Source organism: Sturnira hondurensis, unplaced genomic scaffold, assembly GCF_014824575.4.
Source record: "Sturnira hondurensis isolate 20B ecotype Veracruz unplaced genomic scaffold, ASM1482457v3 Scaffold0014854, whole genome shotgun sequence".
In the NCBI taxonomy this organism is placed as follows: domain Eukaryota; kingdom Metazoa; phylum Chordata; class Mammalia; order Chiroptera; family Phyllostomidae; genus Sturnira; species Sturnira hondurensis.
Genome location: NW_028087485.1, coordinates 11,553,731 through 11,581,454, shown reverse-complemented (window position 1 = coordinate 11,581,454; position 27,724 = coordinate 11,553,731). Strand labels below are relative to the sequence as shown.

At 39.7% G+C, this 27,724-nt stretch overlaps 1 protein-coding gene and 1 non-coding gene across 5 annotated transcripts in view; both read left to right on the top strand.

The window, feature by feature from the left end:
* Positions 1–4,999: 4,999 nt before the first annotated feature.
* Positions 5,000–27,724, top strand: part of BTRC (beta-transducin repeat containing E3 ubiquitin protein ligase) — a 187,246-nt gene continuing 164,521 nt past the window's right edge. For all 4 annotated transcript variants that reach the window (XM_037064110.1, XM_037064109.1, XM_037064108.1 and 1 more), the window contains exon 1: positions 5,000–5,136. In XM_037064110.1, coding sequence (XP_036920005.1) covers positions 5,089–5,136 — 48 coding nt within the window. In that variant the 5' untranslated portion in view covers positions 5,000–5,088. The remainder of the gene's footprint in view (positions 5,137–27,724) is intronic.
* Positions 9,766–9,929, top strand: LOC118999545 (U1 spliceosomal RNA). The gene has a single exon (XR_005069129.1). It is a non-coding gene; the product is annotated as a U1 spliceosomal RNA (small nuclear RNA).

Genomic DNA, 27,724 nt, shown 5'->3' with positions numbered 1-27,724 from the left:
CTTGACCCTGGGGTTGAGCCTATCAGATATCAGATATCAAAATAATTCATGGCTTTTTAAATCAGTTAATCCCTTTTCTTCCATTCAGCTCTGAGCTTTGATTAGCTTTTTTTTTTTTTTTTCCAGGAATGTAGGGACAAGGGGCAGGGAAGAGTATTTTTTTGGAAGGCAAGTTTGGCATATGGGGGGACTCTGGGTAGCCAGAGGTCAGCAAGAAGGCACTGGGCATTTAAACTCCAAGGCAGTTGTCTCAAATCTGGCTGAAGATTAGAACTATGGCACCTGGGGCTCTTTTAAAGTTACCATTGCCAAGGGTCTACTACACATCTTTTAATCAGAATACCTGAGGGGTAGAGCTTGGGCATAAATACTGTTCATAAAGCTCCTGAAATGACTCTCATGTGCGAGCAGAGTTGAGTACCCCACCAGGTATGGGAGAAGGAATGCCATGGAATGAGAAAACAGTGCAGGCATGTGTGGAATATTTCTGACCCCAGCTTGCTGTGTGTCATAAGCACACACTGCAGACAGCGGGGGTAGAAGAGCAGAGTTGCATGCTCAAAGAAGGGCGTGGCTCTTGTGGGTTGGGTGTTGCCTAGAGAAGGTTAAATGTATAAACTGGCAAAAAGTGGAAAACCCATTGATGCCAAGTGTGGTGGAAGTGCAGATTGTCCTGGTCTTTCTGTACTGCAGTTTGACACTACGCAGTCCAGATAAGTATCCTTAATAGCCTATGAACCAGTAAGTATGATTTTAGATATGTATTCTCACCAGTGTCACTTGGGGGCATGTAGGAGATTGATCACTGCAGTGTTACTCCCAGTGGGAGTGACTGGGAATAGAAGGCTTTGCTGGAAGAGTAGATAGGTGGAATGTGGGGGAGACACACCATCAGACCATTATTCGGCAGTTAGAAGCAACAGGTTAGATATACACATAGCAACATGAGTGAATCTTTAAACCATAATTACTGAATGTGAAAAGTATGAAACATAATGAGACATATAAAACAATATTAAATTTGTGAATAAAAATGTAGCCTACACAAAAAAATCTAGCACGCAAAAGTGTTTATTTTGCAAGAACCATACAAATAAAAAGATAAATGTTGCCTATGGGGGAGGGAAAAGGGAGCGAGCCATGGTGCTAAAAGGAAATATATAACTAGATAATTATTTTATATTTTATTTTTTATTTTTATTATATTTCAAATTTTATTTACTTTTAGAGAGAGGGGAAGGGAAGGAGATACAGAGGGAGAGACATATCAGTGTGTGAGAGATTCATTGATCTACTGCCTCTTGCGCACCCTCATCTAGGGACCTGGCCTGCAACCCAGGCATTTGCCCTGACTGGGAATTGAACCTCCAACCTTTTGTTTCACAGGCTGGCAATCAATCCATTGAGCCACAATGAGATAGGTAGATAAACATTTCTTTAAAAGTAAGATTTAAATCAGACCTTGAAAGATGAGTAGGAAAGAGGGGGAAACGGAAGGCTTCTAGAATGGCAAAATCCTCCCACAGGCTAAGACCAGGAGGCAAATGTGTGTGGAGCAGGTGGGGTAGGAGAAAGGTCTGATTGGAGCAGAGAGGTATGTTAAAGCAAAGTAGGGATTAAGGCTGGAGGGAAAGAGAGAGGATTGGATAAGATTCTGCAGGCCTGGAAAGCCAGGCAAAGGAATTTAAACAATGATAAAGTAGATAAGAGAACCGGAAAAGGATTGAGAGGGGAAGAAGGTGGTGAAAGTGAAGTCAGAAGAAGTGGGTGGAGAGAGCCTGAAGTCAGAGAACTGGATTGGAGGTGAATTCCTGAGTGAACTAAACAAAACAGATGAAGGTAGGTAGCCTGGAGCAGGCAAGCTTTTGAGCTGGAGGGTGAAAGACACATTCTGATTGATTACTAGCTGAATGTGGACACTAATAGGCAAGGCGAAGTCAGAGTACTTGGAGGTCTTAAACCAGGAAGTTAGGGGGAGAAATTAAGTGCAGTAGTAGCTGCGATTTCTTACGCTGGAAATGCAGTTTTCCAGTGAAGTGGAGCTTTAAAGGTTCTAATAATTCAGTAATCTCTTTGAGCAAGCNACATTCTGATTGATTACTAGCTGAATGTGGACACTAATAGGCAAGGCGAAGTAGGCAAGGCGAAGTCAGAGTACTTGGAGGTCTTAAACCAGGAAGTTAGGGGGAGAAATTAAGTGCAGTAGTAGCTGCGATTTCTTACGCTGGAAATGCAGTTTTCCAGTGAAGTGGAGCTTTAAAGGTTCTAATAATTCAGTAATCTCTTTGAGCAAGCACCCCGAACGGGCTCATGGGTTTACTCATTTTAGAGTTGGCAGAGAGCTTTGTTTCACAGGTGACAAGAGGACCAAAAATGTTTGGTTAATTTCCCAAAGTCAACCAATTAACTGGAGAAAACGATGGGCTAGAGCCAGGCCTCTTAACTTATAGTCCAATGAACTTTCCTAATTACCGGTATATTGGATCCGAGGAGCTTGAGAATCAAGGCAACTCACATTTGGACTTCTGCATTTGCCTGACCATGAGAGGTCAATTTTCAAGAATTAGGATCTACCCTTTCTGTACCTAGCCTCTGCCAGCTCAGTTTCAATCCATATCTGGTTGGGCTTCTAAACAAAACTCCTGGTGTTTGCTTTACAAATTTTTACCTCTGCACGGCTGGGCACAGTGAGGACTGTCACTGACTGCCAGGCTTTCAGGCAATATTTTCATAGTCCTCTCTGGATAAAAAATTAAAACAAATGACTTCTAAAAAAGAATAGAATCTTAGAGTTTAAAAGATCTTAACCTCCCACCCAAGAGGAAACCCCCTAAACAATACCCCCGACAGATGGTCAGCCTGTCTCTCTAGTGTTTTCAGGAATGGAGCAGGGCATTCCTTTGCCAGATCTGATTACTAGAAAACTCTGAGTCTGCATCCTATGTCACTGCAGCACGATTCAGTGAAAATAGCACAGGGCACTCAAACAGACTTGAGTTTGATTCTTAATGATGTAATTTGCCTCACGACTTGAGCAACTTATTTGTCCTCTATCAGTGTCATTCACTTCACCTGTACATTGGCGTAATGCCTGTTTTACAGAGTTACCACGAGTATTAGAGATGATGATTGTAAAATGCCCAGTATAGTGCCTGGCACAAAGAGTTAATAAAGCAATAGCTATTATACTCATCATCATCATAATTATTATCCTATCCATTGGTCCTAGTTTGCCCTGTGGTGTTATGTACATATACCTTTCAATACTTTCAAATGCTTGAATTTAGTTATTTCTAAGTGTTCTTTTTTTCAGAGCAAGCACCCACCAATATTTTGTCTCTTGCTTATTCTGCTCTTGACCATGTTCCTGGATGTGATGTTTGTAGAACATAGTGTCTGTAAATTAAAAAGTACTCCAGGTGTGGCCTGAGTGTTTCGAAACAGTAAGACCTTAAGTCTCCATTCCCCAGACAACACTCCTCAAGTTTCCTAGGCCTCCTTTAGCTCTTTAGGCAACTGTGTCCCATACTGATTTAGTACTATGAAAACCTCCAGGTAGTTTTCATATGAATGAGTCTTAATTCTTCCCTGTTTTGCATTTGATAGAACTATTTTTCTATTCAAGAGAAAACTTTTTATTACCTGAAAGCCTATTATGTATTAGGTATTGTGCTGTATTAGGACATAGGGATGAATACTAGGACAAAGTAGCACCGTACTAGAATTGTAGGTTCCACAAAACCGGGTCTATTGCCTTCACTAATGAATCCCCACTTCCTGGGATGATGTCCACACACAGTTATGTGCTTATTGTTGGTGAATTAACAAATAATTTACACTGGAATTTCTTCTTATAAGTAAAAAGGCATTTCCCTAACTGACTTATTTTAAAAGTTCAGATATTTTGTACAAGCCTCACTTTTTTATTCCAAATAATTTTCCCCCCATTGCCATTAAGCCTATCACTTTTGGCTCAACTATAGTGTTTTTTTCCACCTAGGGTAGACCCAATTTTCAAAATAAATTTGAATTGTCCTTTTCAAGGCCAAACTAAATACATGCTTTATTTGCTGGATGGCCACTATATTCCACGATTGATAAGCACTCATATGACCCTTAATGTGCAGCTTACCATACATCTCAGGGTTAGCAGTGCCAACTTTGTGAATGCTAAACACCCAAAAGTTTTGGGAACTGAGTTTTGCTGGGCCCTGACTTGGGGGCAGGCATCTCCAACCTCTTGGCATCTCTGGGCCACACTGGAAGAAGAGTTGTCTTGAGCCACGCATTAAATACATTGCTACATGTAATCACAAAAAATTTCATGTTTTAAGTAACTTTATGATTTTATGTTGGACCGCATTCATAGCCATCCTGAGCCAAAGATGGGACACCCCTTGCAGGGAAAATGAGGTCTTTGGGAAAAGTGTGGGGCAATGGCTTAGGGCCTTTAAATTCAGCATTGGTGTATAAAGCGCTGCCAGGAGCTCATAGGCCTAGCGCCTCTGGGTCAAACTCATCCCACAGACATCAGACAGATATGGAATTTGTAAGTATCCAGTTCTCTAAAACCACATAGTAACTCTCAATCCTCTCACAGTGTTTTCCAGTATATGGGCTACAGGTGAGGCAATGATCGCCATCTTGATATCAAATGCCCAGCAAGGCGCCACTGGCGTCACTTGGTAACCACGGAGACACACATGCCTCCCCCCCTCCCCTTTTCCAGCCCGTGGAGGCTGTAAACTACGATTCCCATCAGCTGATTTTTCTCTGCTTAGATGCGAGATGTCTAGATTTGGCTCGCCGGCATCCGAGCCCCCTTCGCAGTGAACCGCGGGAACTGCAGTTCACGAGGTGGCCTCACGGTTTGCTACGCGAAGCTCTAGAACTACAAATCCGGTGAGTCAGAGGGCTCACGCATGCGCGCCGAGCAGCCGGTCCTCCCTGGCCCCCCTGCGGGTGCTTGAGAGGTAAGAGAGGGCGGAGGGAAGGAAGAGGAGGCGGGATCTGAGCGCTGCGTTGGCTGCGGTCTGGCACCAAGGGGGCGGCCCCGGCGGAGTGCAGACCTAGTGTCCCTCGGAGATTATGGACCCGGCCGAGGCGGTGCTGCAGGAAAAAGCGCTGAAGTTTATGGTGAGGAGAAGGTGCAGGATGGGAAACGGTGGAGGCTGTGGCGTTGGCGGCGTCGCTGAGGCTCCGGCCTGGGCCTCCCGTCCACCGAGGAGGGCACAGAGGGACTCTGGGCCGAGGCCGGCGGCGGGGGCTGCTGAGGGGACGGGATGGGAGCTCTAGGGAGGCGGGAGGTGGTTGCGGAGAGGACCCGGGGGTGGGGGCAGCAGCTCCGCCATCTTGTGGATGAGAGACCAAGTGACAGCGGGAGCTTAATCTGGGAGGGGGCTCTGGGTGGCACGCGGGGCCCTGGAGGGAAAGGGGCGTGGGGACAGTTACTGAAGAGCGGAGGGAGCCCGGAGGGCAGACCCGGTGAGGCTGCTGGCAGGGCCTTCCCAATGTCAGGCTTACGGGTAAGGCCCGGGAGAAGAGGTGCATTGAGGAGTGGGGAAAGGGATCAGCGGGTAGTGGGAGGAAAGATGTTAGAGGGGAGGGGCGCATGCAGGCCTGGATGCAGATGGATCGAAGTGTTGAGGACAGCCAGGGCTGGTGGGAGGTTTAAGAGTTTTGTAGAATGAGGGGGGTTGAGATAAGCCGTTGCCTTCAGGTCCCACTTGGCCAAACTAATGTTGACAAACTCTGGGAAGAAAGAGGCCTTACTTAGGGAGATAAGGACTGGGGATGGAGACCTAGGGCTCTGGTGACAGCAGTCTTTGGGAAAGGGAGAGGGTGTTGACTATGAGCCAGCATTTCAAATGTCAGAAAAGGGAACACATACTGTTCTTTGAAAGGAGAGGCTAAGTACTGTAGTAAAGACGAGGTTGAACTGGTCAGGAAAACCTGGGCACACGAGATTGGGGACAAAATTCCCATCTAACAGGGTAAAACAAAACAAAAGTTAGTGCTAAATTGTAGAGATAGTAAAATGTAGGGGCCAGTCCTGTATCACTTTCTGGGAAAGGAAAGGCGGTGGAGATAAGAATCGCTAAACTCAAGAGAAGTGATGAGATCAGTGGAGAAATTCAGGAGATAAAAGGGGGAATGTAGGTAATGGGAGATGTCAGGATTGGTCGTTGCTTATCAGTTTTAGGTTGAAGCACAGTATGGGTTCCCAAGGAATTTTGTGGGTGGGTTTAAATCTTTTTGAGCCTAGTTTGTTAACTTTATATCATGCTTTTCTTCTATGCTTCTGTTTGGCAATTTTGTATAGTCTGATATTCGATGCTTTTAATCTGATGCTTCTTGTATATCCTAGGTGTAAAACCAGACTTTGTGGTCACAGCTAAAGAATGATGGGATGCATAGACTTCCATCTTAACAGGTGGCCTTAGGGACATTGATATTTGTAGTTAGGTCCTGCTTTTTCAGAAGTATTTGTAACCTGTCACTCCAAATCTTATTTCTTTGTTATTTTGTGTCTTTGCCTGAAATACCTGAACAAATCTAAATGAACACGAACCCTTACTGAATTTAGGCTATAAATGGCCCTATTTACAAGAATATTTTTCAGAGACTGGTCAGATTTACTAAAACTTTATTTATTTTGTATTAGTGCTTTCAAAAACACCTAACTGAAGTTTGAGTGCATCATTAATGTAATTACATTTTGAAGAAAGTTCTTAAATTTCTTCCCAATGTTGAATTCTAGGTTGCAGGTTTGATTCCTAGTCAGGTCATGTGCAGGAGGCAAATGATTGATGTCTCTCTCTCTTCCCAACTCCCCTCTCTCTTCCCAACTCCCCCCTCTCTCAAATGAGAATAAAAAATAAACCTTAAAAAATGAAGTGGCAGCTGCTTATTTTATTTTCTTACTTAGAGGTTGACTTAACCCTAACCTTGACACTTCTGTCAGATTTATGGAGTAGTGTGATTTACAGATCATAAAGAAACATTATGAGATCATCTTCTTTGCTTCCCATCAGACCTCAGCCTGAGAACGTCCTCAACTACTTGACTTCTGCTTTGTACCTGTGAGTTATGTTTCAATAGCGGTTTCCTGATTGAGTTGAAGTGGACCTGGAGACGGCCATGTAGTAGTTTGCAGCTTTTAGAGCATCACATATTATTAGATGTTGAGTCAGTTACTATAGGGAGAAGCCAGTTTTTTCTTTAATTTTAGTTACTTTTATTTTTGACTTTGCCTGCAGTTGCGGCTGCCGTTTGAGAAAAGACCAACTGGAGGAGGGTCACTAAGTATGACACCTTAATATCTGAAGCAGAGAATGAAGAGTTAGAGATTTGGTATTCTTTTTCAGCTCAGCCAGGCTTATTATGAATCTTAGTAAGTCACAACTTGCCTGTGGCTCCATTTACCCTGTCATAACATGTCTGCTTTACTCAGAGTCTTCCTTTGAATAGGAAGATGTTTTATTTGTCTTTGCACCAAGTGATTAGTGCACAGTACACCTGGAAGGGCTATCCTTGTAATCAAATTGAAAATTTTATATAGTATTTGCCTTTGCTTTTTCCTTACCTTTTCTTCAGTTGTAACATATGAATGATACTTTTTGTATGGAAGTTCTGATTTTCATTGTTTAAGAAAATGTAATTTGTTTAAAATGCCAACATGAAATGGATATTCTCTTCTATGACTTTTGCTCATTGCTACATTAATGTAGTGCTTCAGTTAGGAATTTTGCAATAAAATCTTCTTAATGAGACTGCTAATTCAGAATCGATCATAATTCACACATGGTCTAGACTGAAAGTTTACCCTTGGATACTTGTAAAACATAGTTTAACTTCTAGATACATGATATTAAAGCAGTAGTTTACATTAAAGAACCTATATGCTAATATCTCTCATTCAGCTTTAGCAGGTCCTTAAGGACCTTTCCTAACACTTTCTTGGTCAACGAAATTATAATTCCTCAAGAAGATAGATGGGATGTGGAAGAGGCCCGGAGAGAAGAAATGAAAATGATTGAGGGAATGTAGGCACTGTTTTATAAGGGTGTATATATTTTAAAACAATATATATGAGGGATGAGAAGACAAGTTGAAGGATGATTTTTTTTTTAATTAGTTTGTGTTGTTCTTGAGGGAATGAATTTTTAAGCCTAAGAAAAGTGAACAGGATTAGCAAATTTCATAATCTTAGAACTGGGGAAACATTTGAAACTTGAATGACATAATTTGGGGGTATATAAAAGAATTTTTAATACAGTTGATAAGGAGACAGTGTTAAAGGTTACTTGCTTTGAAATGCGCCACTCCAAAACTTATAGCTTCCTATCAGTGATTGACTGAAGGGTTTTCTGCTTCACTTGGTGTTGTCCAGGGTGCCAGCATGGCTGGAATGTTCAAAATGCCCACACTAACATGACTGGCCGCCGGGTGACAGTCAGCAGGCTCTAGAGACCTTCTCTGTGTGGGCCTCCTCTCTGCACATTGCCTTTGGAGTTCCCTGAAGCATGGAGCAACTCCAGGAGACGGGAGATAGAAACCAACAAGCCACTTCTCTTAAGTCCTAGGTTCGGAAGTCCAAGCTTGGCATTGTTGGGCAGAGTAAAGGGAAATACTCTCTGCCTGCAGGCATGAAGAGTAACATGCATAAACAGCTTGCTGGGGGGCAGGATGCTCTTTTGAGACTGAGTATCATAGATGCTATTCTAGTTGGTTGTTCAGGCTAAAAATATTGGGTTGGCCAAAAAATTTGTTTTGGTTTTTCCCTCAGATGACTCTAGTGCTGCTTAGTTGTCTTTAGCTTCATTTGAAACAATTTAGTTAGATTGTATTGTGACAAGTGTCATTTCAGTGAGCATTTAAAAATATATATCAAAATTGGTCAGTTTTTGTGCAGTCATTTTAATACTGAAGATGGAAAAATATGCAGCATTTTGGTTTATTGTGCTTTGCTATTTTAAAAAAGGTAAAAGCGCAGCTAAAACACAAAAAATACTGTGTAGTGTATGAAGAAGTTACAGTGACTGATCAAATGTGTCAAAAGTGGTTTATGAAGTTTCTTGGTATTGATATTTGGGCCAAATAATTCTTTGTTGTGGGATGTCTTATGCATTGGAAGATGTTTAGCAGCACCCCTGGCCTTTTATGCACTAGAAGTCAATAGCAGGATATAGCCCACAAGGTCAAAATAAAGTTATTGGTGAAAATGAAAAATCAATAAAGTTATTGGTGAAAATGAAAAATTTGTCTTTTATTTAGTGGAAAAAACTAAATGGACTTTTTGGCCAACCCAATACGAATGGGATCAGCCAGATTTGTGGGTTAAAACACTAGGAGTGCTTTGGAAGTATCTCATGTTGGAGGTTAACTTCTTTTTTAAAGCATTTATTTATATTTAGAGAGAGGGGAAGGGAAGGGAAAAGAGAGGGAGAGAAACATTAATGTGTGGTTGGTTGCCTCTTGCACATCCCCTACTGGGGACCTGGCCTACAACCCAGGCATGTGCCCTGACTGGGATTTGAACCTTCAGTTTGTAGGCTGGCATTCCATCTACTGAGCCACACCAGCCAGGGCTGGAGGTTAATTTCTTAAGAAACAAATGTGATTTTTTATGAGGTGTTTTAATATTACTGTAGAGATAATACTAGGTGAATTAACATGATTTAGTAACTTCTTACTTGCTTAAATATGTAAGCATATGTATCTAAAAGCAAGAAATTGCGTTTAAAAGTAAATACCCTCATACTCATACTTACCTGGCAGGGGAGACACCAAGATCCCGAAGGTGGCTTTCCCAGGGCAAGGCTTATTCATTGTACTTGGGATATGCTGACCCCTGTGATTTCCACAATTGTGAGAAACTCTACTGCATAATTTGTGGTAGTGGGGGCCTGTGTTCATACTCTCCCCTGAAATAAATGAATGAATACACAGATTAGCCCTGGCTGTTGTGACTCAGTTGGTTGGACTAAAGGATTGTGGGTTGGATCTCAGGTCTGGGACCATTTGAGAAGGCAACAAGTTGATGTTTCTGTTGCAGATGGATGTTTCTCTCTCTCTTCCCTGCCCTCCCCCTTCTTCCTTCTCTGAAAGCAATGAAAAAATGTCCTCAGGGAGGGAGGGATGGAGGGAAGGAAGGAAGGAAGGAAGAAAGGAAGGCAGGCAGGCAGGCAGGCAAACTCAGATTTTCACTGTGATGGGCTTTTCTTTAAATCAGTGAGATTGATTACCAGCTGTTTGGATGAGCATCTGAAACTGGTTCATAGTTTAAGTTGTCAGAGTTTCTATGTATACCACGCNATTTGAGAAGGCAACAAGTTGATGTTTCTGTTGCAGATGGATGTTTATCTCTCTCTTCCCTGCCCTCCCCCTTCTTCCTTCTCTGAAAGCAATGAAAAAATGTCCTCAGGGAGGGAGGGAGGGAGGGAAGGAGGGAAGGAAGGAAGGAAGGAAGAAAGGAAGGCAGGCAGGCAGGCAAACTCAGATTTTCACTGTGATGGGCTTTTCTTTAAATCAGTGAGATTGATTACCAGCTGTTTGGATGAGCATCTGAAACTGGTTCATAGTTTAAGTTGTCAGAGTTTCTATGTATACCACGCCTGTTCCCAATTTAAGTTAGCCTTCAGTTTCTTTTCTGAACACTCTTATGCTGTATGTTATTGTAGTATGAAATTACAAATTATTGATTTTTTTGTGTTAATTTTCTTGATTTGTGGAATAGATGCATATAATAAATTATTGGAAGTGAATATAGATGTGAGAGAAAATTCTGTTACTTTTAATGGCTATCAGAAATTTTTGTCAGTAAATTAGACTACGAACTTTCAAGAGACCACTTGGTATTCTGTATTACAGTGGTGCCTTGGTACTCCTCGTTAATTAGCTCTGGAACTCCTCATGAGCCCTGAAACCCATGAGTACCAAACAAGCAACAAGTGATGAAGCACTTTCTCTTGGTAGGGAAATGTGTGACTCATACAAGTTCTAGCAAGTGTGAAGGGTCTCAAGCAAGCTCTGAGTGCAGAGACATTTTTTTCTCGTCAAAATGTGACAAGTACAGGGTTTGACCAGTTCTGAAGCTGACGAGTACCAAGGTATTACTGTGTTTGTATGCTGTTTAAACCCTTGGACCCCTGGCTGGTGTAGCTCAGTGGATTGAGCCCAAGCCTGCGAACCAGAGGATCATGGTTCGATTCCCAGTCAGGGCACATCCTTGGGTTGCAGACCAGTTCCCTGCAGGCCAACTCCCAGCAGGGGACGCTCGAGAGGCAACCATACACTGATGTTTCTCTCCCTCTCTTCCCCTCTAGAGATAAATAAATAAATAAAATCTTTTAAAAAATTGGCAGGACAGGTACAGAATTTATTCACTTTTGTATCTCCAGAAGTCAAGATGACTCCTGGCATGCAGTAGGCACCCAGTAAATACTTGCTGAACTTAATTACTCATGCTACAGAGCAATTGTCATAGTCTTGGGCACCCTGCCACCCCATCTGGCAGCAGTTCTTCATTTCATCTTCACCTTTTGGCTTTTAGGTAGCTCTTTAGAATAGAACTAGGAACTCCTGGTGTATATTGACCCTAACCAAAACATATTCTTTTTTTAAGATTTTTATTTATTTATTTATCTTTAGAGGGGAAGGAGAGAGGGAGAGAAACATCAATGTATGGTTGCCTTTAGAGCGTCCCCTGCTGGGAGTTGGCCTGCAGGGAACTGGTCTGCAACCTAGGCATGTGCCCTGACTGGGAATCGAACCGTGATCATCTGGTTCACAGACCCGCGCTCAATCCACTGAGCTACACCAGCCAGGCCAAAACATATTCTTAAAGATTCTCTGAAACCCTTCATAGGAAAGCTCTCCCAGTGGGGAGTCAGTGCAGTGGATCCAGCCAGATGCGAAGGGGTCAGGAAGGGCAACAGAAGCCATTTTTACCTTTCAGAGGTCCTTGGACCAAGATCTTGATTATGAATAGATAAACTGAACTTATGGCAAATGGCATAAGAAAAAAAAAGAGAATTAGAATGAGGAAAGAATTTTTGTGGTACTAAAATACTTTAAAACCTCTTACTTTCTAGCAATATTTTATTTTTATTTTTTAATTTTTTAAAAGATTTTTTATTTATCTTTAGAGGGGAAAGGGAGGAAAGAAATATCAATGTATGGTTGCCTTTCATGTGTCCCCTGCTGGGAACTGGCCTGCAACTGAGGCATGTGCCCTGACTGGTAATCGAACCGTGATCCTTTGCTTCACAGGCCCGTGCTCAATCCACTGAGTTACACCAGCCAGGGCTCTAGCAATATTTTAATATAGCACGGAGGTACCTTCTAAATGTGTACAATAAGAGTTCATTGAAGATGAAATAGAAAATTTTTACCAAAGTTTAACAACTTGTCACTATGAAGAAAACTTAAAAAGTATTTTATTTATTTATTTCTAGAGAAAGGGGAAGGTAGGGAGGAAAGAGGGAGAGAAACATCAATTGGTTGCCTGTGTATTTGCCTAGACCGAGGACAGAACCTGAAACCCAGGCGTGTGCCCTGATCCGGAATTGAACCAGTAACCTTTAGGTTTGCCGGACAGGGCTCAAATCCACTGAGCCACCCCAGCCAGAGCAAAAACTTTTCTTACTAAATCAATCCCAGCATCTTAAAATTGTCAGTGGAGGGGAAAAGAATCTCTATAGGAAATGTTTATCAGATGTTACAGTTTTAGCTGGTATTCCACAAGATTCATCTTGTACTTGGGGAATCTCTGAATAATTTCCTTTAATTTCCCAAAGCCTAGTCAAGACAGAGCTAGACTATTTTATCAAAGACTCAGATTGTGGTGGATTAGATAGATACTGAGAGTAATATTGACCTAAGAATATGATTTGTTCTCTGGGACACTAGCATCCTACTTTCTGGATTGTCTTTTTCAGTGGACAAGGTAGGTTGTGGAGAGCAAGGAAGCAAAAGCCACAGAGATGGGAGAGAATTTCCATCTACTGAAAGAAAACTGGTGAGGCTCTAGCAGGGTAGCTAAGTGGGTTACAGCATGACCCCAAATGCCAAGGTTGCCAGATGCGTCCCCAGTCAGCAGCACATAGAAGACTCTATCAATGAATGCAAAACTCAGTGGAACAAAAAATTGATGTTTCTCTCTCTCTAAAGTCAATAAATGAAAACAAAAAATAAATAAATGAACTTTGGAGCTGAGATTTCCATTTGAGGTCTTGCTCCTTTCTGAGATTTGGCAATTTGGGTGTACTTGCCTTCCTGTTACCAGGCTTCTGACCTGACTCTGTCAAAACAGAATAACCATAGCTGAAGTGGGAGAGTTGTGTTTTTCATTGTTTTTTAAAAAATATGGTCAACTTTAAATAGCTAAGAGCTCTTATTTATCATTTACTGCAAGCTGTTCTAAATGTGCTATTCTAACTTTTTTACATATATTATTTCATTTAATCCTTCTAATAATTCTATAAGATATAGTCAGGATTCTTGTTATCCTTGCTTTTCGGATGAGAAAACTGATTCCAGACAGGTTAAGTAAATTACACAAAGCCACCCTCCAAGTAAGAAGCTCGAAATCAAACCCAGGCAGTCTGACTTGAGACCTTGACTTGCACTAGTATTTCATCCTCGAAAAGCAGAGAAGCAGTGGAATGTCACGGCGTATTTCTTTCCTAGTCCAACCATGGCTAGAGTGGAAGGGTTACTATCTAGACTTACATATAGATTTTCTGATCATTCGAATTACTGAGGAAATGGAGTAACACTTTACAGTTGTCACAGTATCATTGCATCAGGTATGTAATAAAGAACCACAAAATGTAATGTCCTACAACGGTAGATATTTGCACAAATATGTGGATTTGCTGGGTACTGAAAGATATAAATTAGGCTTAGTTGGGTGACTCTGGGCTTGGTTGCTTGCTCGGGACTCAAGGAGGCAGTGACGTCCCTGGCAAAACTCTTCTCAACTATAACAAAGGCACAGGAAAGCAAGCCCAGTTGTTTAAGTGCTGTTCAATCACTGGTTGTTTCATGCCTTCTGATGTTCCATTAACCAAAGTGAGTTACATGGTCAAGCCCAATGTCAAGGGAAAGGAAAGTATACTTTGCCCATAGAAGGAGTATAGGAGGGAATAACTTGCACAATAATTTCAGTAATAATAATCTGAAATCTAGTACACTTGATTTTTAGAAGAATCATAGAATGCTTACTGTGATAACTTGCGTTTTTTTTTCTGGTTTCCATTGTTGACACTGTTCCGACTAGCACTTTCTTATTTTGGTTTCTGAACAACACCTGTTAGTTGGATACCTCAAGAATCAAAATTTAATACATCAGATATCTTTGCATCATGTTATGTAGGGGGAAAAAAGGCACAAAGAAATAATCAGAATCTTGACTTTAATTAACAGTGGTGCCCTGAATATCACAGTGCTGTGCTCTTCTCTCCTTGCTTGATGTTACTCCAATGGCATTTGTAACAGTTTGAAATGTAACAGAATTTAAGTCAAGGTTATACATAATTCCCAAACAACTCCCTTGGTAGCAGGTTGAGAGGTCTTTAGTCCCTTCTCTGCACCTAAATTTAAGGCTGCAAAGGTTTGGTGCTGATATTTTCAGATGTCTTGGGGACTTCCAGGCTTTCCCTGAAAATTCATGGAGATAGGCATCCAGGAATTGTAGCCTGTAGGTAATGTTTTTGTTGCACAGATGCATAAATCCTTGCACTGAAGAAGCATTAGATGAAACTAAATAGTTAATATGGTTATTTGTGAATTGTTGGATTATAGGAAATATTCGAAATATATTTTAGAGATTTTATTTATTTTTAGACAGAGGGGGTGGAGTGAGAAAGACGGGGAGAGAAACATCAGTGTGTGGTTATCTCGTGTGTGCCTCCAACCAGGACCTGGCCCACAACCCAGGCATGTGCCCTGACTGGGAACTGAACTGGTGACCCTTTGGTTCGCAGGCCGGCACTCAATCCACTGAGCCATATCAGCTAGAGTGAAACTCTTTTTCATTTTACACTTCCTACAGCAGCCTATGAGAGTTCCAGTTGCTGGACATTCTTATCACTGATACCACCTTTTTCATTTTAGCTGTGTTAGTGGGTGAATGCTATGCTCTTGCTATTTTAATTCACATTTCCTGTGACTATAACCCATCTTTTTAGGTTTATTGGCTATTTAGATATCCTTTTTTTGTGAAGTTTATTTAACCCTTGGTCATTTTTTCTATTGGATCATCTGTTTTTTTTATTGACACATTCCTTTATAGTAGTCCCTCTTTATCTGTAGGGGTCATGTTCCTAGACCCCAAGTGGATGCCTGAAACTGTGAATAGAAACTAACCCTACTGTTTCTTTCTACATACTCACACCTGTGATAAAGTTTAATTTATAAATTAGGCACAGTAAGAAATGAACAATAACAACTTATAATAAAGTTAATAAAACAATATACTGTAATATGTAATAACTCTGGCCAGTGTGGCTCAGTTGGTTGGAGCGTTATCCCATAATGAAAATGTTGCTGGTTTGGTTCCCTGTCAGGGCACATGTCTGGGTTGCATGTTCAGTCCCCAGTCAGGATGTGTTCAGGAGGCGATCCATCAGTGTTTCTCTCACTCTCTCCCTTCCCCTCTCTCTTGAATGACAATTAAGAAAAATCATTTTAAAAAGAATTAAAAAATATATATATACTATAACATACACATACCATATATAATATGTACTATATACTAAAATATATATGCTATGTAGCATATAATATATACTATAATATATGCTTATACTATATATTTTATACTTATATGAAATATAAAATACATTTTATACTTATATAAAAATGTATATACTATACATTCTATAAAATATATACTATAAATATATATACTATAACAAATACTATACTAAAATATATATACTGTTATATATACTGTATTATATATACTATAATAAAAGTTATGTGAATGTTGTCTTTCAAACTATTTTATTTTACTATACTGTTCTTGTGATGATGTAGGTGATGCACTGCCTCAGTAACAAGATAAAGTAAGGTGCTCAGGACAGCATGCAATTGAAAACTCATGAATAGTTTTTTTCTGGAATTTTCCATTTAATATTTTTAGATCGTGGTTGACCACAGATAATTGAAATTGCAGAAAATGAAACCATAGATAAGGAAGGACTACTGTATTTTGAAAAATACAAATCTTTCATCAAGTATATAGTATTTTTGTAGGAAACCAATGTTTTATTTCACTTTTTCACTTAAAAGATAAGTAAAAAAAAGTAGCAGATTTTGTACTACCTTTACAGGATTTGCAGGGTTAGCAAGTTTATTTTCTACATACCAATATGTAAAAAAAGGCTCACCACTATTAGCATCATCATTTTATAAAAGAAAGGGCACTTAATACCACAAAGGTAGAAAGGATATAATCTCAGAAAAAAGGGAAACTCCTTAAGGTGGGCAGGCTAACGCATCCCCACGCCTCAAGATGTCCAGTCTAATCCTTAAAACTTGTGCGATGTTCCATGGTAAAGGAGAATTAAGGTTACTAATCGGAAGGCTTTAAGTTAGGTAGGTTACCCTGGGCCTAGTGTAATCAGAAGGAACCCTAAATGTGTAAGAGGTGAGCAGAAGAGGAGACCAGAGTGAGGCGTAAGAACTCAGTCTGCTGTAACTGGTTTGAAGGTGGGGAGGAGTCAAGGAATGAGCAGCTTCTAGAAGCTGGAAAGGACAAGCTAGAGTCTCCAGAACAAGACACGGTCCCACTAGCACCTTGATTTTGGTTCAGTGAGGCCCATTTTAAACTTCTGAACTACAAAACTGTAAAATGATAAGTTAGTGTTGTTTTAAGCCACTAAGTATATATGCTAATTTGTTACAGCAGTCATGGAAAACTGGTATGTACAGTCTTTCTCAAGAGAAGTCCTTCCTCTAACTGAGGTGTGTGTGTTGATCAATATGCACACAAATATAGTATCTTTATTTTTAGTGTTTGATAACTATCAGATAAAGATAAAGATCTTTATCTTTCTCCTAACATTTAATTTTGAATCAGTCTCAGAATTACAGAAAAGTTCAATGTAAACACAAATGGCATTCTTCCTGAATGCTTTCAGGGTGAGTTGTGGCATCATCACCGAATGCTTTAGTGTGTATTTTATACAAATGAGGGTATTGTACGTAACTGATTTGTAACTATCAACATTTAGAAATGAACATACAGTACAATTACGGATCTAACCACAGGCCCCATTAAAATTTGCCAGTTGTTACAGTGATGTTCTCTCTCACAAAGGGATCCACTCCAGAGTCATGCACTGAGGTGGGCTCTCATGTCTCTAGTCTCCTCCAGTCTAGACCAGCCCCTGAGTCTTTCTGCGACTTCCTCAACTCTGGGACTTTTGAAGATAATAGGCTAGTTATTTTGTAGAGTTGTCCCTCACTTTTGATCCATCTGACGATGTTTCCTCGTGATTAGATTGAAGTTACGTATTTTTGGCAGAAATTCCACAGAAATGATGCTGTGGTTTGCTTACTGCCTCCTGTCAGGGGGCACATGATTTTTATGTCTTACAATTTTGTTTACTTAAGGTAGCACCTGCCAGTCTCTTCCTTTAAAGTTAACTTTTTTCCCCTTTGTAATAGATGTTTTATGGGAAGGTACTTTGACACCATGTAACTTTCTATTAATCATATGTTCAGTGTATTTATAACAGTGAATTTATGAATTCCTGTTTATTTGATGGGTAATAATTGAATACTGTCATTTATTTTGATTCTTAAATGGCTCCCTCTTTGGCTAATGAGAGTATTCCCAAGCCGCTTTGTCTTTTTGATGTATTCCTATTAGTCTTTGAGCATTTTTCTTATTTTTTGGTGAAAGAAGATGTCTATCTTGTACATTTTTGCTCCAGCTCTGAAATCTGTGATTTCTTCAAGGAGCCCTGGTTTCTTACAGTAGAATACGACATTTAGAAGTCAAGATCTGGGTATCAGATGTGCTCATTGCTATTGGGATGTCATTGCTCCCAGGCCATCTCACTGGACAAGGGTGGGAAGTACATATATTGCCTGTATATGAACACACACACACACACGTACATTTTTGTCGCCCTTTTAATATTATCTCAGTATTTATTTAAAACCGTGGATTCACAATATCTCCAATTGTAGTCTAACACTGCAGGGTTCATTCAGTAGCTTCCTTTTATAACTGTAACTCCTTTTTTTGACAGTAAGTTGGCTCTCATTATCCTCAACGTATTTTCTTAATCAATCCCTCTGTATGTGACTAATCTATTCTGTTGTTGCTCTTTTTGATATCTGCCATGGGAATACCATTGTCACTGTACTCAGCCTCCAGAATCCCACATCAGGCTGCTGCCTCTACCTCCCCCGGCCTCTGCCCGTTTGAACACCCTTATCACTTCAGGCTCTGATACCCTGTACTAGGTTTGCTCTCCTCGCTCCATTTGGACTCCAGCACTCTGTGCAGGGGAACCGAGGCTGCCACGTTCATGTGTGGACATCTCTTTATTCTGCTAGGGCTCTGGCATCCTGCAGCGATCACTGCTGCTCCTCCATCCATCTCATGCAGACACCTGTTTTGCTCCGCCTTAACTAAACTGACCGCAGATTTGTCATCTTGCAAAACTAAAACTCTGTACTTATTAAACAACAACTCTCCATTTTCCTCTCCCTCCAGACCCTGGCAACTGCCATTCATTCCACTTTGTTTTTATGAATCTGAGCACTCTAACTACTTCATATAAATATAGAATGAATAAGGTTTGTCTGAAATAGGATAGAAGAAATGAAGAAAAAAAAGAAAGAAGAGTAAGATACGGCTGGTGTCAGGCATGTTCAGGACATTTAGTTAAGGGGAAGAATGCCGTAGCAGTATGTATGGGAAAATGAGAATTTGATGAATAAAGATAGTCCCTAACTTTAATACGAAGACTAAATTTAAGATATATTTACATTGATAAAATTGGGCAAAATGGAGTACATGTTAACACATAGGGCACATTCTTAGCTTCTCTTCTTCTACTTAATTTGGTAGGTGAAAAGCTGGGTGATGGGGATTCATCATATACCATCCCATATTTTTCTTATATATAAAAGTATCCATAAAAACGTTAAAAAAAGATTCACATAGAGAGTGAGCTAAACTGAAGTTCTCTGAACCAGCTCTACTCAAATTTCTATGTAATAGAAAGATCAGGATTTATGTAAACATTATGTTTGGTTTTTGAGTGATTTCGTAATCACTGTCTATGGTACTAGGGACACTGTTTTATCAAGATCAGGGGGCACAAGCCTACAGAGGCTTTGCATGTTCACCAAGGTAGGCCAAGTGCTTGGGTATGTCTAGGAATTGAGAGGAAAATTAGCCAGGTTGATGGAACACAGATTCTACTGGCAATGCAATCAGATTTGTGGAATTAGGGAAGTTCCATAATTCCCTAGAGAGGAAGGGCAGGAAACTACTCAGGAGAGATAGTGATAAGGAGTCTGTGCGGATATTTTGTCTGTGTGCAGACAGGCAGATAGCACCAGTGAGTTCTAAGAACAGGTGGCAAGGCCCATGCTTTCAAGTTTGGGCTCAAAACAGGAACTAGAATATTCAGCAGGGAACTAAAGAATTCATTCATTCATCTAACCTGTACTCAGTCCTATACTGTGCATAAGAATTATTGGAGAGCATCTTAAAACATAGTGTAGATTCTCAACTCCTCTTCCTCCACTTAATTTTGTAGGCGGCAAGAATCTACATGTTTAACAAGCGTCTCACTGTTCCTGATGCAGATATTTTGCTGGTCACGCTTTGACAAAATGACTAGTCCACTGTGTCCTGCATGGGGTACCAACACAGAGGGAGTGGGGGGAATATTGTGGCTAGAACCTTGGATGTGAGGAACATAGCAAAAGGGAGCTGAGTTAACTGGAATCAGAAATGAAAGCAGGTGGTAATCATTTTGCAATATGTAAGTGTGTTAAACCAGCATTTGACACACCTTAAACTTGCACAATGTCAATTATATCCCAGTAATGCTGGGAAAAAAGAGTAAAGGCAGAGTGAGGCAAACCTTATATCAGAGGCTTGGAATCTCTTCAAATTCCAACTGATTTGTAATAAGTTGGTTTCTAAAAAGAATTTTCTTCTGGGTGCTGTTTGCAGCTAGAGAAATTGGTAAACTATGAGGGGCAGAAAAATAAGCAAGGTATGTCATTTACAAGAGGTATATGTAGTAGAAGAAACAGCAACATCTTCAAATGTGGTTACTCTTGCTTTTTATAATCATACCACATTACATCTGGTAGTCCTTCCTGGTCCTATGGAAATGTGGATAGTTCTTTTTATTGTTAATATTCTATGACCCTATTACATGTGTGAAAATAAATGACAACAGATTACCTCAACAGTTGTTTTATAGAGCTTAAAGTGGAAGTAATGTCAAGGAATAAAGGAAGAAGTTTGAGGAATCACTGAAATGTTGCCTAAAGCCACAAGGCATAACTGAATGGCAAAGTTATGATGAAAAATTAGTCTCTCCTACAGTTACGTGATGGGGTTGTTCTTTTGAACAGGGGCTTCATGCTGACCTTGAGTGAGAGACATATAGCCCTAGGCTCTCTGACCTCAAGTGGGAGATTCCATCTGAAAAGTCCTTTTTTTTTTATCTCTATCCCTTTGATTATAATCACCATAAGCCATAGCATCTTTAAAATAGGGAAAGATGTGATTCACACAATTTATTTATTTATTTATTTATTTATTTTTTGGTTATTGAGATGTATATTTACTTTTTTAAAATATTTTTATTGATTATACCATTGCAGTTGTTCTATTCCCCCCGTCATTCCCCTCCACCTGCAAACTCCCTCCCCCACCATTCTCCCCCCCTTAGTTTATAACCATGTGTCTCAAGTTCTTTAGATTCTATATTTCCCCTACTATTCTTGCCCTCCCCCTATCTATTTTCTACCTATTGTCTATGCTATTTTCCATACCTTCTCCCCACTTCTCCTCCTCCCACTCCCCTGTTGCTAACCCTCCATGTGTTCTTCATTTCTATGGTTCCACTCCTGATCTAGCTGTTCTCTTGGTTTGCTTTTGTTTTAGGCATGGTTGTTAATAACTGTGAGTTTGCTGTCCTTTCACTGTTAATATTTTTCATCTTCTTTTTCTTATATAAGTCCCTTTAGCATTTCATATAATAAGGGCTTGGTGATGATGAACTCCTTGAACTTGACCTTATCTGAGAAGCACTTTATCTGTCCTTCCATTCTAAATGAAAGTTTTGCTGGATAAAGCAATCTTGGCTGTAGGTCTTTGGATTTCATGACTTGGAATACTTCTTTCCAGCCCCTTCTTGCCTGTAAGGTCTCTTTTGAGAAATCCGCTGACAGTCTGATGGGTACTCCTTTGTAGGTGACTGTCCCCTTATCCCTTGCTGCTTCTAGGATTCTCTCCTTCATTTTAGTCTTGGCTAATGTAATTATGATGTGCCTTGGTGTGTTCCTTCTTGGGTCCAACTTCTTTGGGACTCTCTGAGCTTCCTGGATTTCCTGGAAGTCTATTTCCTTTGCCAGACTGGGGAAGTTCTCCTTTATTATTTGTTCAAATACGTTTTCCACTCGTGGCTGTTTCTTTCCCCCTTCTGGTACCCCTATAATCCGGATGTTGGAACGTTTAAAGATGTCCTGGAGGTTCCTAAGCCTCTCCTCATTTTTTTGAATTCTCATTTCATCATTCCTTTCTGGTTGGATGTTTCGTTCTTCCTTCTGGTCCATTCCATTGATTTGAGTCCCAGTTTCCTTTCCATCACTATTGGTTTCCTGTGCATCTCCCTTCATTTCAATTAGTTTAGTCTTCATATGTTCTTCTAATTTGTGACTATAATCAACCAGTTCTGTGAGCATCCTGATAAACAGTGTCTTGAACTGTGCTTCTGAGAGGCTGGCAATCTCTTGGTCACTTAGAGTTATCGGCTCTGGGACTTTGAGTTCTTCTTGTGCCATCTTTTGGGCTGTTTGTGCCTGTTACGTATCAGGAGCAGAGCCCTAGGTGTTCACCAGGGCCGGGCGACCCAGGTCACTGGGTTGTGACGCTGTATGTGGGGGCGGGGTCAAAGAGGAGCAATGGCGTCCCATCTGCCGCCTCCCACCGCAGCTGCCACCGTCACTGGGGCCCGCGCATTTCGTCCCACTGCATGCAAGTGTGCCACTGACATCAGCCCTCCACCACTGGGTTGGCCCGCTGGGGCCTGCGTGGCCCGTCTCACTGTGCCAGAATGTGGGACCGCGGTCAGTCTGCCCTGCACCCTGACTGGGTCTGGGCTGCCTGCGCACCTATGTCGGGGGATCTTTCCTGCTCGACCCAGCTCCGCTGCTGGCTCCACCCCTCTTACCATCCCGGTTGAATGGTTCGTTGTTGTCGGACTTCCGTATAATTCAATTTTCTGTTCTTTGGCTGTGTCTTTGTTCTCCAAACCTTTGTTGTATTCACACTTGGTTGTGGGAGAAGGCACAGTGTTTCCACCTATGCCTTGGCGGAAGTCGATCAATTTCACACAATTTAAAAGAGGTAAATGTGGAGGTGTTCTCTAGGCCATAAGCGTCTTGTGGTAGTGAGTTTTGTCCAACAAAACTCAAACACAAAATAGTTCACACAGACTTCTGATGCTCATTGAATAGGCATTCCACCCCTATTTCATTTTACTGTTTAAACATATATTGATTCATATGTTCCCCTCTTCTTTTTTTAATTAACATCCAGTAAAATTAACTATTTTTAGTGTATTTAGTTCTGTCTGAGAATTTTGACATATGTACAGGGGTGGGCAAAAGTAGCTTTCCAGTTCATACGAAAAAAAGCCATACAGGTTATGATTGTTGCAGTAGCTTTATTAACTCAAAAGAATATCACAATGCAACTGTAAACCTACTTTTGTCCACCACTGTCTATATAAATCCATGTAACCACCTCCACAGTCAGCATATAGAAAACAGTTTCATCACTCCCCCGAACTTCCTTGTACTGTCTCCCATCCCTAATTCCTAGGAACTATGATCTTCTCTCTCCCTTTTATTTTATCTTTTTAAAAATGTAATATAAATAAAATCATACAATATGCAATCATGTGCTACTACTGACTTTTTGACTCAGCATAATACCTTTAAGATACTGTCCAAGTTGTTACATGTGTCAGCAGTCCCTACTTTTTTACCTCTTAGTTGCATTCTGTTGTATGGGTTGTATCACATATNACTTCCTTGTACTGTCTCCCCATCCCTAATTCCTAGGAACTATGATCTTCTCTCTCCCTTTTATTTTATCTTTTTAAAAATGTAATATAAATGAAATCATACAATATGCAATCATGTGCTACTACTGACTTTTTGACTCAGCATAATACCTTTAAGATACTGTCCAAGTTGTTACATGTGTCAGCAGTCCCTACTTTTTTACCTCTTAGTTGCATTCTGTTGTATGGGTTGTATCACATATTGTGTACCCATCTGGGTTGTTTCCAGTTTTTGGTGATTATAAATAGAGCTGCTATAAATACTTGTGTATAGGTTTTGTATGAACATAAATTTTCATTTCTCTAGGGTAAATACCCAGGAGGGGAATTGCTGGGTCATATGGTAAGTTTGTATTTTTTGTTTTTTTAAAAAGATTTTGTTTACTTATTTTTAGAGAGAGGAGGGAAAAGTGCGAAAGAGAGGGGAGACAAACATCAGTGTGTGAGAGATACATGCATTGGTTGTCTCTCACATGCCCCTAGTTGGGCACCTGGCCTGCAACCCCGCCATGTGCCCTGACTGGGAATCGAACTCACAACCTTTCAGTTCACAGGCCAGCACTCAATCCACTGAGCCATGCCAGTCAGGGCTTATGTTAACTTTATAAGAATCTGGCACTCTTTTCCAGAGTAGCTGTACAATTTTGCATTTTTGCAAGCAATGTATGGGTTTCAGTTGCTCTGTATCCTTGGTAGCACTTGGGATTGTCAGTTTTTTATTTTAGCCACCCTAATGGGTATATAGTTGTATCTCACTATGGTTTTAATTTGCATTTTCTTAGTTCATTCCTCAGTTCTTGATGACTTTATCTATTGGGATCAAACAAAAGATAACCAGAAGAATCAGAAGGATGGTCATCAGAATGATATGCCTTAAATTTAACATTCTATGAAAGACTTTTTGTGAATATTTTTAAAAGGAGTTTATGCTAATGAATGTTCATGGTTTTTCAATGAAGTGTGAGGTACTCTGAAATCTATAATGTTTTAAGTAAGCCCTGTGACAATGAGAATGAAAAGATTGACTTAAATGAATTTCTTTTTCTGGTGACCTTTGGTCTTACATAGAATGCTTGTGGCTTTTATTTTTATTTTATTTTATTTTTTTAAAAGACTTTATTTATTTCCAGACTTAGGAAAAGGGAAGGAGAAAGAGAGAGAAATATCAGTATGTGATTGCCTTTCATATGCGCCCCCACTGGGGACCTGGCCCACAACCCAGGCATGTACCCTGACCAGGAACTGAACCAGTAACCATTTGGTTTGCAGGCCTGTGCTCAATCCACTGAGCCAGCCACACCAGCCAGGGTCACTTGTGGCTTTTAATAAACTGAGAAGATAGGAAAAGAAAAATATTCGACCATCATATAATTTTTAAAAATGAAGTAAACTGAGTAAGAAACACTTCTGGTCGTCATGACAGTGATCGGCATTTACTGATCACTTGTTCCTGGTGGCGTAGGTCAGTGGTGTGGTTCTGAAAACTTGCTTATTTGGGGGAAATAATCTAGATAAGGAAAGGAGGGTATTCCCTTGAGTAATATATTTCTGTTTCTCCCTTCATAAATCATTCCAAGCAGTAGTCTGCATTATAAGAAGCAAACCAACTAATTGCTAAATAAATGTTTAGTGTTTATTTTAGTTGGTTATTAACTTAAGGTCAAATTTGTTTAATAAATAAATATGGAAGAGTTACTATTTTCACACTTTGAACACACACTTGCTGACCATTGGTATGTAACTCCCATTTTATGTATCTGAAATGTAATTTTCTTAGTTTTAATGACTGTAGAGGTTTATAGTTACTGAATCTTTGTTTTGATGTTGTTAGGCATGTCATTACTTTTTTGTATACCAAGTTCTCAGTTAGGAAATAGCCTCCCAATTATAGCTTGTTTCCCTAAGAAACTGTAGTCTGCTTTGAGGCAGTTTCCAATCATATATTTCTGTAGAAATAGATTGTCAAGTAATGACTCAGGTTTAGTGTTCAGTATAATTTAGAAAAGGTGACTTAAATAGAGGAACATTGGTGCATCTGCTTTTCAGATTGCAGCTAATTGTAGTGACAGCTTATGAGATCTACATCATTCTCCCTTGGGATTTTGTTGAACTTTACAAATTTTACATGATATGAGTTAAAAATGGACAATTTAAAAGTTAATGAATTAATGAAAAAGAATCCTCTGTATGAAATCATGATTTAAATGTTTTCACACCCTCCAGTCATTTCCATTATGGCATTTTGAAAATCAAAATGATTGCTTGAGCTTTTAGCAGAGTTGAGAAACTCTTTTTATTTAGGTATGTGTCATTTCTTTATTATGGTAGTTTTATGGATACAGTCCCTTTCTTTACCCAATGCATTCCAACTGCATTAAAAAGTATTTCTTAAGTATTCTTAACTGTGTTTTACTACATCTGCTGGAAAAATATAATCTTTTGAAAGAATTCATGTTAAAAAAATTACAAGTGATGTTTATCTCATTTGGACCTGTTTCTCTTTTAATGTAGCATTAAAGTGTAGGTATACTATATAAGAATTCATACTATAGGCCTGAGACTTTGATTTAAATATATTATAAGTTATTCATGGAAGCCTGCATAAGATACAACATATTTTCCCCCCAAAGATGCTTCTTTAAGTGGTTCTGTTAAGTGTAAGAATGGTCTGATGATTATCTTTTTAATTAAAATGAGAAATCTTTGTTTAAAGTGGCATTCTTTTTTTATGGCCTGTTACAGTCTCTGTAACAATCATTTCTTAAGTCTGAACGTTTTATTTCCAGGAATCCATTTATATAAAACTATGTTTAGACTTAATTAAGGAACGGTTCTTACAAAGCTTGTAAATAGCCAAGAAAAAAGGGACCGAAAATAAAACTGACATTCACATTTAACAAAATGATTGTTACAAGGTATGTAATAAGCTATAAAAATACAATAAATCCCTTTTTATAAGAGTTCATATTTTCTGATCCTTGTTTTCAAGGGTATTTAAGAAAAATATCAAAGCTCTGTAAAGTGACATCTGTTTTGCCGAATAGACTAGTGAGAACTTTAGTCTAGAGTTCTACCTGCCTTCTTAGTGTATTTTTCTTGAAATGTCCTGTAATTATTTTAGGTTGGAATATAAGTTTTACATTGTGTCATAGCGCAAAAACAAGACCCGATTCTCTTCCCACCTATACTACTTTCTTAAAGTCATAAAGCATTGGGCAAGTTGCTTACCTGCTCTGAGTCTCATTTTCCTCATCTGGAAAGTGAAGATAATCCTCTTTCTACTTCAAAGCGCTGTTGTGAGAATCAAATGAAATTATAGGTCGTGAAAATATTTTGAAATTATATAGGACTGTGAGCATCCAAACTGTTTCTTAAAATCTCTATGACCTTGGGTAGAAGTAGCAGTCATGATAAAACAACAACAGTAATAATGGCAGCAAACTCTTATATCTCAATATGTTATACCATACACAGGAGTCTAGGCATTCTACATGTATCAACTCATTTGGTCCTCTCACTTTATTAGGTACATATTTATTATCCCTGATTTCCAAATGTGGAAACTGAAGCTCAGAGAGATTATTTCCTCAAGATCATTATTGGTTTTAAGAGGAATATGGATAGTTTCCATCTTCTTTCTAGTCTATAGAAAAATTATGGGAAACGCATAATGGTTAGTCATATACCCCTCACCTGGATCAGCCAATTCTTAACATTTTGCCACGTTTGATTTTTTCTCTCTCCATATATAGTTATATTTTTCTTTCTGAATCATCTGAGTTGTAGTCATCATGGTATTTCACCTTTGCTTCCACGTGGGTTGTCTGAGAACAAGAGCATAGTCTTTCATAACCATGAAGCAAAGTCCTACTTAGGAAATTTAGCAGTGATAACATTTTAAAATTTAGGCCCTGGCTGGTGTAGCTCAGTGGATTGAGCGCGGGCCTGCGAACCAAAGGATCCCAGTTCGATTCCCAGTCAGGGCACATGCCTGGGTTGCAGGCCAGTTCCCAGCAGGGGACACATGAGAGACAACCATATGTTGATATTTCTTTCCCTCTCTCCTTCCCTTCCCCTCCAAAGATAAATAAATGAATAAGTTTAAAAAATGTAATATGTATCCATATTCAAATTTCCCCAATTGTCCCAGTAATATCCTTTATAGCTTTTTAAAAAAATACACAGTCCAATCATATTATGTATATTTACAACTCTTTAGTCTTCTTTAATTACACCAGTTCCCCAGTCTTTTTATTGAGGAAATTGACATTTTTGAAGAGTCTAGGCTAGTTTTACAAAACATTTCTCGTTGGATTGGATTGTTTCTCTATGATTAAATTCAGGTTAAAAAAATTGGCAGGAATATATGTTATGTTTTC